General features: G+C 46.2%; 1 protein-coding gene across 1 annotated transcript in view; it reads right to left on the bottom strand.

Moving 5' to 3' along the window:
- Positions 1-258: 258 nt before the first annotated feature.
- The window catches only part of SNX29 (sorting nexin 29), a 179,834-nt gene continuing 167,972 nt past the window's right edge, over positions 259-12,120 (bottom strand). Inside the window, exon 21 of the mRNA XM_087728460.1 lies at positions 259-388. Within this exon, the coding sequence (XP_087584586.1) occupies positions 259-388 (130 nt within the window). The remainder of the gene's footprint in view (positions 389-12,120) is intronic.

Genomic DNA, 12,120 nt, shown 5'->3' with positions numbered 1-12,120 from the left:
TTCTGGGAGTTGCAATCCAGACAACTGAAGAGCAGAAAGTGCTGCTCTAGGGCAACAGAGACCCCCCTCCCTGTTTGGGGAAAGGACTGCTGCTTGGAAGGTGGTTTGTTCAATTGGGCGATGGATCTTTCGACGGGGAAGGATCTTTTCGGGGGATCACTTCAATGCCACTGTTGTTGACGGCTTCTTGTCGTCTCACACAGATTCGGATCCTCAGGACAAACTGTGCGGCTGCCTACAGGGCGTGGTCCTTGCAGGTCAAAGGTCACCACTTTGAGGTTCCGGATTGCGGGGTTCCCTGGGGTGGTTCCGAGACAGCCTGGGGAAGTGGGTGGTCGCTCGCCGATGATTGGTTTTGGTGGCAGATTCCCCTGCAGGTTGAAAATCCCTAAAAATGGAAACAAAGACACCATGAGCAAACATTCGTGATGGTGCTTCATGCAACCAGCCTCTTTTTCCATCATAGATCACAGAATCATTGGGCTGGAAGGGATCTCAGAGGCCTTCCACTTTAGCCTCCTATTCAAGGCAGGAGCCCTTATAATACCTTCATTTAACCACCCCATAATCCCTTGCGGGTTGGAGTCTGGGTAACTGAATGGAGCTAGCAGAGTAATTTCATGGCCAGATGCCTTTCCCTGTTGCCGGTGCGGAGTTTTGTTCGGCAGATATATTCTCGGTGTGCCCAGAGAGAGAAATATCTGCCTCTACCTAGGCTTGAACTCACAAGCCTCCTGATTGGGAGGCGAGAGTTCCGCCTCTAGGCCACTGCACCAGTCCTGCAGGAGCCCTTATAACAACCTAGTCCTATAAATTTCTCCTGAAGCATAAAATGGAAGAGGAAATCGTGAAAGAACAAATGATAAAATGGGCGCAGAACTTTGGCTATAATATTGAATTGGATAAATGGGAAAAATTTGGGGGAACAAACTTAAAAATGACACTTTCAGTTGCATACAAGGAAAATCAGTACAAAATGTTTTACAGATGGCACCTGGCACCAACAAGGTTAGATAAAACCTCAACAAATACCTCCCTAAATGCTTGAAATGTGAATCAATACTACCACTTATGGTGGACATGTGAGGAGGCTGGGAGAAGGGCGGCATATAAATCGAATAAACCTTAAACCTTAAACACCTTACAGTCATTATATCAACATTGTTATGTCATCATACCTGTACATGTATATAATATTTCGCTTCTATATTTACACACTTTATACACAGTTATATATATATATATAGTTTTTTGGCTTTATTCTTGTTTTGCAGCCATTTGTACCAATTGTTCCAAATTTCATAATATTCCGACTCTTCTTTATCTTTTAATTTCAGTGTTAATTTGTCCATCTCTGCACAATCCAAAGGTTTTTTTTTTATCACTAATTCGTCCGAGGGGGTATTATTTTGTTTCCAGCATTGGGCAAATGCTATTCTAGCTGTAGTTAGCAGATGTGTTAATATGTACTTAATTTTCTTTGTATATTTTCCTTTGATTATTCCCAGCAGAAAGGTTTCGGGTTTATATTTTATCTGTTCCCCTATAATTTCTTGCACCCATTTCCAAATTTTTGTCCAATATTTTTGTGTTTCCGGGCAGGTCCACCATATGTGATAATAGGTCCCTTGTACTTTTTTACACTTCCAGCAGGTCTGTTTCATGTTTGGGTACATTTTAGCCAATCTTGTTGGTGATAAATGGCAACAATAGTGGACTGGTTCTGATGGAGCATGAAACACAAATGTTACCAAAGCAAGGCTTAGCTAATTTTGGGGAAGCCATGCTCATAAACCATATCCATCGATAAACAAGCGTTATGGGATTCTCATGATAATCCAGAAGCAGAAAAGTTTACCAGCTGCTCCTTCATTTAAAACAGATTGGCAAACTCTGAGACAGTTTTTTTTTTTTTTCCCAATGACTTTATGTATCTTCACGATTCACCGTTAAAAGAACTAGGAACAGAATAGGTAAAGGTTCCCCTTGCACATATGTGCTAGTCGTTCCCGACTCTAGGGGGCGGTGCTCATCTCCCTTTCAAAGCCGAAGAGCCAGCGCTATCCGAAGACGTCTCCGTGGTCATGTGGCCGGCAAGACTAAATGCCGAAGGCGCACGGAACGCTGTTCCCTTCCCACCAAAGGTGGTTCCTATTTTTCTACTTGCATTTTTAGGTGCTTTCGAACTGCTAGGTTGGCAGAAGCTGGGACAAGGAACGGGAGCTCACTCCGTTACGCGACACTGGGGATTCGAACCGCTGAACTGCCGACCTTTCCGATCGACAAGCTCAGCGTGTTAGCCACTGCAACAAGGGAACCAATGCAAGCAACAAAGCTGAACTTGCCTGAAGTGAAAAAAACGAACATGTCTAGACCACCATTCTGTTCATTGTCTTCCCTACTCCTCACTTCAAAAGACCCCTCCTCTTTAAATAAATAAATGTGTCACCATCCAGGTCATGATTGCCCCAAAAGTGCTTTTTCTAAGAAGCCACTGGACTTTCTTGTTTCTTTTTTTTTCCTTTCAAAACATTTCAATGAGAGAGGGGGGAAGGGAGGGAGTGAAGGAGAGAGGGAGGGAGATGAGAGTGAGGGAGGGAAGGAAGGTGGGGAGGGAGGAAGAGGGAGGGAGGGAAGGAGAGAAAGGGAGGGAGAGATGGAGAGAGGGGAGAGGGAGGGAAGGAGAGGAGGGAAGGAGAGTGGGGAGGGAGGGAGAGGGAGGGAAGGAGAGAAAGGGAGGGAGAGGGAGGGGAGGAGAGAGGGGGAGGGGATAAGGAGAGAGAGAGGGAGGAAAGAAGAGAGAGAGGGAAGGAGAGAGGAGAGAGGGGGAGGGAGGGAAGGAAAGAAGGAGAGGGAGGAGAGGAGAGAGGGGGAGGGGGAAGGAGAGAGAGAGGGAGGGAGGAGAGAGGGGGAGGTTTCAAGAGGTTTCTTTCAATTTCCCAAAGAAATGGGATCCTCCTGAAGATATGACTAAAGAATTAAGGAAAGAAGGTGGTAATATTGATCAAGGCGATCCTAGAGGAGATCCACCCTGGCTGCTCTTTAGAAGGCCAGATCCTGAAGAGGAAGCTCAAAGACTTTGGCCACCTAATGAGAAGGAAGAAGGACTCCCTGGAGAAGAGCCTCATGCTGGGAACGATGGAGGGCAAAAGAAGAAGGGGACGGCAGAGAAGGAGGTGGCTGGATGGAGTCACTGAAGCAGTTGGCGTGAGCTTAAATGGACTCCAGAGGATGGTAGAAGACAGGAAGGCCTGGAGGAACATTGTCCATGGGGTTGCGATGGGTCGGACACAACTTCACAACTAACAACAACAACAATCAAGGAATGTGAAAGAGAGAAAGAAGAGAGAAGGAATAGTGGAGAAGAAGAGAAAAGAGGGGGGAGGAGGAGGAGGAGAAGGAGAAGGAGGAGGAGGAGGGGAGGAGGAGGAGGGAGAGGAGAGAAGAAGAAGAAGAAGAAGAAGAAGAAGAGAGAAGAAGAAGAAGAAGAAGAAGAAGAAGAAGAAGAAGAGAAGAAGAAGAAGAAGAAGAAGAAGAAGAAGAAGAAGAAGAAGAAAGAAGAAGAAGAAAGAAGAAGAAGAAGAAGAAGAAGACGACACTGAAGCAATTGGCGTGAGCTTAAATGGACTCCAGAGGATGGGAGAGGACAGGAAGGCCTGGAGGAATGTTGTCCATGGGTCGCGATGGGTCGGACACAACTTCACAACTAACAACAAATATTGAACAACGTGGCACGACAAAACCGCGCTCGTCAAAATTGTGGTGATAAAATCGCGGCGCTAAAGCCGCGACATCACCGCGCGTCATCACCGCCGCGACAACAGAGCGGCAACAGAAGGGCGCTTTAAAACGGCGCCGCAGCAGAAAGCCGATTTCAATTAAGGTAAGGGTTAGGATTAGGTTTAGGGGTTTGTTTTAGGGTTAGGTTTAGGGTTAGGTTTAGGGTTAGGTTTAGGGTTAGGTTTAGCGTTAGGTTTAGCGTTAGGTTTAGGGTACTTAGTGCTTGGGAATGCGCGGATTTGCCCTCCGCGATTATGTCATCGCGGTAGGGTCGCGTTTTTCCTTAGCGCTTAGAACGGCGCGAATTAGTCTTCGCACGTATGTCTCCGCGGATAAGGGCTTCGCGGATTTGTGGTGGAACCATTGAACAAGACTGGACAGACAAAGCTAATGTTGAGATGTCATGTTGTGGCTAGGGTGAACCCCAGGTCTATTTTGAAGTAGCCACAATGAACTAGGACATTTTTTACGTAGCTAAGAGACTCTGGGGTTAAAGTAACAAACCAGAACCAAAAACCAGGGATTGAGGAACAGGCAAAAATCTAAGGTCCAGAAAGGAAAGTAATTCGCACAAACACCCACTGCTGTTCTTCAATACTGCAGCTCCTCCTGCTGGTGAATTCAAGGAACAACCTTCACACTGACCCACAGGCAAAGTTCTCCCTTGTGCTTGGAAGAAAGCCAATATTTAATTATGTCACTCCAATAATAATAATGGAGGAGAGAGGAAAGTTCTATGTGGTGCAAAATGGAATTTCCACACAATGGGAAGCTAGAATTCCATTGAGGGACGAAGGAGACCCAAGATCTACACCTCTTGATGTGGGGTAGATAAAGGTAAAAGGTTCCCCTCACACATCTGTGCTAGTCGTTCCCGACTCTAGGGGGCAGTGCTGCTAGCTCCATTCACTTGCCGTTTAAAGCTGAGAGCCAGCACTGCCCGAAGACATCTCCGTGGTCATGTGGCCGGCATGACGTAACACCGAAGGCACACGGAATGCTGTTCCCTTCCCACCAAAGGTGGCCTCTATTTTTCTACTTGCATTTTTACGGGCTTTCGAACTGCTAGGTTGGCCGAAGCTGGGACAAGTAACGGGAGCTCACTCCATTATGCGGCACTAGGGATTCGAACCGCAGAACTGCCGACCTTTCTGATTGACAAGTTCAGCGTCTTAGCCACTGAGCCTTCAGGCCTTGCACTCCTGCATGTCTTCCCTCTGCTTGGAAAGCCCATGCTCGTAGTCCTCAGTGAGGTGCTTCTGCTGAGCCTCCTTCTCGGTCAGATCCAATTTGAACTGAGCTGTTTTGCCAACTCTTTCTCCTGATGGCTGCTTAGCTCCAGCAACTGCTTCCTGTTGGGGCCCTAAGGAGCCCAGGCAGGTAGGTGAGGAGTGGCTGGGAGCGGAGGGGGCGAGTAGAGGCTGGTGAGGTGCCCCTCGATGTGAGTGACATCAAGTTGGCCACACCCACCCAGTCACATGACCACCTAGCCACACCCACCCACCCAGTTATTAGGCAGATCATACGAGTGCTCACAGGATTTTAAATTATGAATTTATTAAGTCTCTGAGTTCCCTAAGATGGGGGACCCCTGTCCTACACGGCCCTCGATTTCTATTTGAACTGAACTTTATCGCTATTAGGATATGTCCCCCATGCCTAAACAAGACCTCGGCAGAAAAATAAACCCTCCCGAAGAAACAAGTTACTAGAACCGAACGGTATTTTCAGCTGCCAATATCCAGATCTGCTTCCATGGAAACAAAATGCTATCTGGGCAAAAAATAAGATAAAAAGCGTTAAAAACACATACATTCATTTGAAGGTTGTTAAAACGAGACCCCTGTGTTTTATCTATCAGCTCTCACGTCGTCTCATTTTCTCCAGAAAATCGGGGAGGGGGGGGCATTTGTCAACCTTCACACCCACCACCTCTGTCAAGTTTCCCACCACAGCTCGCTTGGCAAGCGGGAAAGGTAACGGCTTGTGAAAAGTCAGCAAAATGCTTACTGTATTTTTCAGAGTATAAGACCCCTAAAAGAGGGTGAAAATTTAGGTGCGTCTTATACACTGAATGGAGCCGAATGTACACTCCAGCGGCTGGTCCCCACCCTTTCATCTCTTCCTCCCAGCAATGTGCCTCCTTGCAGCAAGCAGCCTGTTTCAGTTTCAGCACAGCCTGATTAGCACAAGCCGCTGATTGTCGGTTGGATCAGCCTCCAGACCCGCTGTTTCAGGCTGCAGAGATTGCCCATAGCCTATTGCTACCTCCGCGCATCCCATTTTTGGCCTCCGCGCACCCCATTTTCCACCCATTCCGATTCCTGCCTCCTGGAACAGGCGGAAAATGGAGCGCACGGAGGCTGAAAATGGGACGTGGGGGCTGAAAATGGGGTCTGCAATAGGAGATGGCAATCCCTGCAGCCTGAAACAGCTGATCGTTGGGAGGCCCGACAGTCAGCTGCTTATGCTAATCAGGCTATGCTGAAACTGAAACTGAAACGGGCTGTCTGGTGTTTGCTGCAAGGAGGCAAATTGCTGGTAGGCAGGGACGGATTTTTTTTCTTGTTTTCCTCCCCAAAATCTAGGTGCGTCTTATACTTCGGAGCACCTTATACTCCCAAAAATACGGTACCAAATTCAAAAAAAACATATTTATAAGCTGCAGCAAAGGGACACATGGGGGATAAAAATCCCTGCAACCACTTTCTTCTCCCTTGACAGGGGGATGTGCTTTCTGGTCTCACCGCCACTCACGTGGCACCAACAGGCTCTGCTCTTGCTCCAAACCATGACATCTAAGTGATGTCCTCTAAAAATGCCTCCTTGATGGCACAACTCCATGGCTCCTGGGAGACTCCCACAATTTAAGTCATGCCCAAGAGCATGGGTAAGTTGGAGAAAGAACTTTGAGTCTTGAAGGTAAAGGGCTTTCAAGAGGGAAGAGCTTAAAAGACATGAAAATGGCTTTGAAGTTTTGAAGAAGTTGCCTTGGGAGAATACAGATGTTTGGAAGAAATTGTCTTGGGTAAAGGAGAAGGCTGGAAGAAGTTTGGAAGGAAATGTCGTGGGTGACGCAGAAGTTCGGAAGAGGTTTTTCTGGGTGAAACAGAAGATCCTGGTTGTTGTTTTTTTCAACAGCATTACTGGCAGATTGTGATGGTGTCTCTAAAGTGAAGTAACAGAATGTTAAAATATTCATGACTGGGAGAGACAGGGGAACAAAGTCAGCCAATGAATGGGCATAGCAACTAAGTCAGCCAATGGGAGCTTAATCAGTTCGGAGCCTGTGCAGAGAATTGAAACAGAAACTTAAGAAGAAAGCAGTCTGCTGCTCTGAGAAGTAAACTAGCAGTCTGTCTGGGCTTGTCTGCTGAAATGAAACTAACCGTTTGTGTCTGCCTGTAACTTAACTTTCCTGTCTTGTGTTTACTTGGAAGAAACACCTGTTGGTATTGTACATTTATTCATCTATTCTTATGTACACAAAGAAGTTAATGAATCCAGCTAAATCAGTTACCTGTGTGTTCTTCTGGATTCGAATTTATGCAACAAACTCTGGAACAGAATAACAGAGTTGGAAGGGACCTTAGAGGTCTCCTACTCCAACCCCCTGCTCTGGCAGGAAACCCTATATTAAGACAATTGGCTGTCCAATCTCTTCTTTAAAACCTCTAGTATTGCAGCATCCACAAATTCTGGAGGCAAGTCACTCCAGTGATTAATTGTTCTGACAGTCAGGAAATTTCTCCTTAGTCCTCGGTTGCTTCTCTCCTTGATTAGTTTCCATCGTTGCTTCTTGACGCTCCCTTCAAGGGCTTTCGAGAATAGCTTGACTTCCTCTTCTTTGTGGCAGCCCCTTAGATATTGGAACACTGCTATCATGTCTCCCCTGGTCCTTCTTTTCATTAAAGTGGTTAGAGTGCAGTACTGCGGGCTACTTCTGCTGACTGCCGGTTGCCTGCAATTTGGCAGTTCAAATCTCACCAGGCTCAAGGTTGACTCAGTCTTCCATCCTTCTGAGGTCGGTAAAATGAGGAGCCAGATTGTTGGGGGCAAGAGGCTGACTCTAAACCGCTTAGAGAAGGCTGTAAAGTGGCATATAAATCCCAGTGTTATTGCTTTATTCCTTCCTTCCTTCCTTCCTTCCTTCCTTCCTTCCTTCCTTCCTTCCTTCCTTCCTTCCTTCCTTCCTTCTTTCCTCCCTCCCTTAGAATGCAATATTGCAGGCTAACTCTGCCCATTGTCAGCAGTTCAATTCTTACAGGCTCAGGGTTGGACTCAGCCTTCCATCCTTCCAAGGTGGGTAAAATGAGGACCCAGATTGTTGGGGGCAAGAGGCTGACTCTGTAACCCGCTTAGAGAGGGCTGTAAAGCACTGTGAAGCGGTATATAAGTCTAAGTACCAGTGCTATTTATTTATTTTTAATTTTTTGCAGGAATTTCCACTGACTTGGTCTGCCTCCATCTTTCAGGAAGAGGAGGGTGACAACTATGGGGTCCTTGGTGCTCTCTGAGCTTGGTTGTTTTCTTGCAGACATTTTATTACCCAACTAGGTAACATGATCAGTGCTGATCTAGGTACCAAATGATGTTTACCAAATGTAATGTTACCTATCTAGGTGAGATCATCTAGCACTGATGAAGTTACCTAGTTTGGGTAATGAAATGTCTGCAAGAACACAACCAAGCTCAGGGAGCACCAAGGACCCCACAGTCCTCCTCCTCCTCCTCCTTCTTCTAGCTCTGATGAGGTTAGTTTGGCAGTTCGAATCTCACCAAGGTCAAAGTTGACTCAGCCTTCCATCCTTCAAGGTGGGTCAAATGAGGACCCAGATTGTTGGGGGCAAGAGGCTGGTTCTGTAAACTGCTTAGAGAGGGCTGGAAAGCACCGTGAAGAGGTATATAAGTCTAAGCGCTAGTGCTGTTGCCCTCCCTTCCTCCCTCCCTCCCTCCCTCCCTCCCTCCCTACCTCCTTCCTTCCTTCCTTCCATGGTGCGCAGTAGTTAGAACGCAGTATTGCAGGCTAACTCTGCTAACTGCCAGCAGTTAGTTTGGCAGTTCGAATCTCAAGGTCAAGGTTGACTCAGCCTTCCATCCTTCCGAGGTGGGTCAAATGAGGACCCAGATTGTTGGGAAAAATAGGCTGACTCTGTAAACTGCTTAGAGAGGGCTGTAAAGCACCGTGAAGCGGTATATAAGTCTTAGTGCTATTGCTTTAGGGATAAAAATTTGCAATTTTGCTAATAACTGAGCCCAAAGCATTCCAGGTGTGATTTCACTTGCCCAGCTGCATTTGTACCAGAGATGAAATCCAGGTATTTTGTTCTTCCTTCCTCCTAAAAATAAACCTTTTTCCCTATTTTTTTTCTCTCCAGCAACTGAAGGGAGAAATATACAGCTGACCTAATTATAACTGCCACCATCATTTTCCATCACTACCATCCTTGCCATCTCTAGTTTCCTAAAGTAAATATTCCCCCCCCCCCCCCGGCCACTTGTAAGCTTTTAAAAGTGATTGCAAACTTTGAGCTGGTCTCAATCAACGCTCTCTTAAAAAGGAAAAAGGGAAAGAAGGAAAAGCTACGGTTTTCACCACAGTCCTTTTGTGAGCTGGACCACAGAATGTTCTTGGAGACAGGGCCTCTTGGGCAACCGTTGGGGCAAAACCACATCTTGACACCTCACATCACTTTAAGGCACATGTGATTATGAAATGAATCTTACAGGCTTCCGTAGGCATTATCGCTCTTCTTAGGAAATGATTATAGATAGAGGTTCCCCTCGCACATATGTGCTAGTCGTTCCCGACTCTAGGGGACGATGCTCATCTCCGTTTCAAGGCCGAAGAGCCAGCGCTGTCTGAAGACGTCTCCGTGGTCATGTGGCCGGCATGACTCAACGCCGAAGGGGCACGGAACGCTTAATTGAGTAACGATAGATTGCAACTTAATATAGCAATAGCAATAGCAGTAGACTTATATACCGCTTCATAGGCCTTTCAGGCCTCTCTAAGCGGTTTACAGAGAGTCAGCATATTGCCCCCAACAATCTGGGTCCTCATTTTACCCACCTCGGAAGGATGGAAAGCTGAGTCAACCCTGAGCCGGTGAGATTTGAACCGCTGACCTGCTGATCTAGCAGTAGCCTGCAGTGCTGCATTTAACCACTGCGCCACCTTGGCTCAATATAAATGTGTATTATTATTAGAAGAACGTCAGTTGATTGAATGTAATAATTATGATTAACTTTATCTATTTTACTTAGAGTAGAATAGAGTAGAATAGAGTAGAATAGCAGAGTGGGAAGGGACCTTGGAGGTCTTCTAGTCCAACCCCCTGCCTAGACAGGAAACCCTACATCATCAGACAAATGGTTATCCAGCATCTTCTTAAAAACTTCCAGTGTTGGAGCATTCGCAACTTCTGGAGGCAAGTTGTTCCACTGATGAATTGTTCTCACTGTCAGGAAATTTCTCCTTAGTTCTAAGTTGCTTCTCTCCTTGATTAGTTTCCACCCATTGCTTCTTGTTCTACCCTCAGGTGCTTTGGAGAATAGCTTGACTCCCTCTTCTTTGTGGCAGCCCCTGAAATATTGGAAGACTGCTATCATGTCTCCCCTGGTCCTTCTTTTCATTAAACTAGACAAACCCAGTTCCTGCAACCGTTCTTCATTATGTTTTAGCCTCCAGTCCCCTAATCCTCTTTGTTGCTCTTCTCTGCACTCTTGCTTTGTATTAGAATGTACAACACCCAGGTACCGCACTGTTTCATGCACTGATTTGATATATTTGTCAAAAAATAATAATTAAAAAAAAAACTTGAAACAGATGTCCTCAGACAGCACGACCAATGGGGCAGTTAAGACTAGGGAGGGGGGGGGGACATATGCAACAAAAAAAAAACAACCTGTATCTGCAGGAAGGATGAGTTTTGCAAAGAAAATTCACGGAAAGGGCAAGAATTCCAGGTCTCAGCTGCTGAACAAAAATGACAGCTAGAGATATTTTCTCTTCTTACATTAAGCTGCGGAAAGGCAGGGAAACCCAGGGTGCATTTTTTCCAGGACTGGACTCAACATTTGGTTGATCCAACACTGAGAGCCAAGGTGGCGCAGTGGTTAAATGCAGCACTGCAGGCTACTTCAGCTGACTGTAGTTCTACAGTTCGGCTGTTCAAATCTCACCGGCTCAGGGTTGACTCAGCCTTCCATCCTTCCGAGGTGGGTAAAATGAGGACCTGGATTATTGTTGGGGGCAATATGCTGACTCTGTAAACCACTTAGAGAGGGCTGAAAGCCCTATGAAGCGGTATATAAGTCTAACTGCTATTGCTATGGCTATTGGTTAACACTCTATATATGCAGACAGCTTTAGCCATTCTTTTATGCCTGGAAAAATCTTGAGGTTCCAGTCAAATACTTTTTAAAAAATAAAGTGATTCCGCTGAATGCAAAAATCTTTTGCATTCCTGGATTGAAATGATTATTGCAAGTGAGGTTTGCTTTCAAATATCCCAAAATGCATACGTCCGAGACAAGAATAAAAGGTAAAAGTTTCCTTTGTACCAATAGGCTAGTCGTTCCCGACTCTAGGGGGCGGTGCTCATCTCCGTTTCAAAGCCGAAGAGCCAGCGCTGTCCGAAGACGTCTCGGTGGTCATGTGGCCGGCATGACTCAACGCCGAAGGCACACGGAACGCTGTTCCCTTTCCACCAAAGATGGTTCCTATTTTTTCTACTTGCATTTTTTACGTGCTTTTGAACTGCTAGGTTGGCAGAAGCTGGGACAAGTAATGGGAGCTCACTGTCAGGCCTGTCAGCCATCTTTTCTTTTGGGTCTTTGGCCTGCCACACTTTCTAATATTCTACTATGCATTTTTTTATTGTGGGAAAATGGGAGGGGGGATTGTACAGAGTTAGATGCTATGTAGCCATAACAACATTCTTTCTAGAAAGCCAAGGTCATCCTTTGCCTCTGCACCTGACTGGAATTGGATGGGTGGAACTGCCAGCATGGCAGTGGAAGATTGGACTATGTGATGGACTTGTGGGGTTGGGGGCAAGATCTTGAACTTTCACCTGGGTGGGGGAAAAAACGGGAAGCTTTCAGATGCCAACATGGCTCTCTTAATAAATTGGAACTTTGAGCAATACTTTGCCTTGGACTCTGATTTACTTTTGGATGCTGTTTGCAACCCTGACGCTCACTCCGTTATGCAGCGCTAGGGATTCGAACCGCCGACCTTTCTGATCGACAAGTTCAGCGTCTTAGCCACTGAATCACCGCCTCTCTTTCCTGGTATAAAGGACCCCTCAATTCATATTGCAGTTAGCTATTTAA

Source organism: Thamnophis sirtalis, unplaced genomic scaffold, assembly GCF_051295495.1.
Source record: "Thamnophis sirtalis isolate CommonGarterSnake01/CBP01778 unplaced genomic scaffold, rThaSir2_p1.2 scaffold_14, whole genome shotgun sequence".
NCBI classification, from domain to species: domain Eukaryota; kingdom Metazoa; phylum Chordata; class Lepidosauria; order Squamata; family Natricidae; genus Thamnophis; species Thamnophis sirtalis.
Note: the sequence above shows the minus strand (reverse complement) of the source record. Positions and strands in the feature narration are given on the sequence as shown.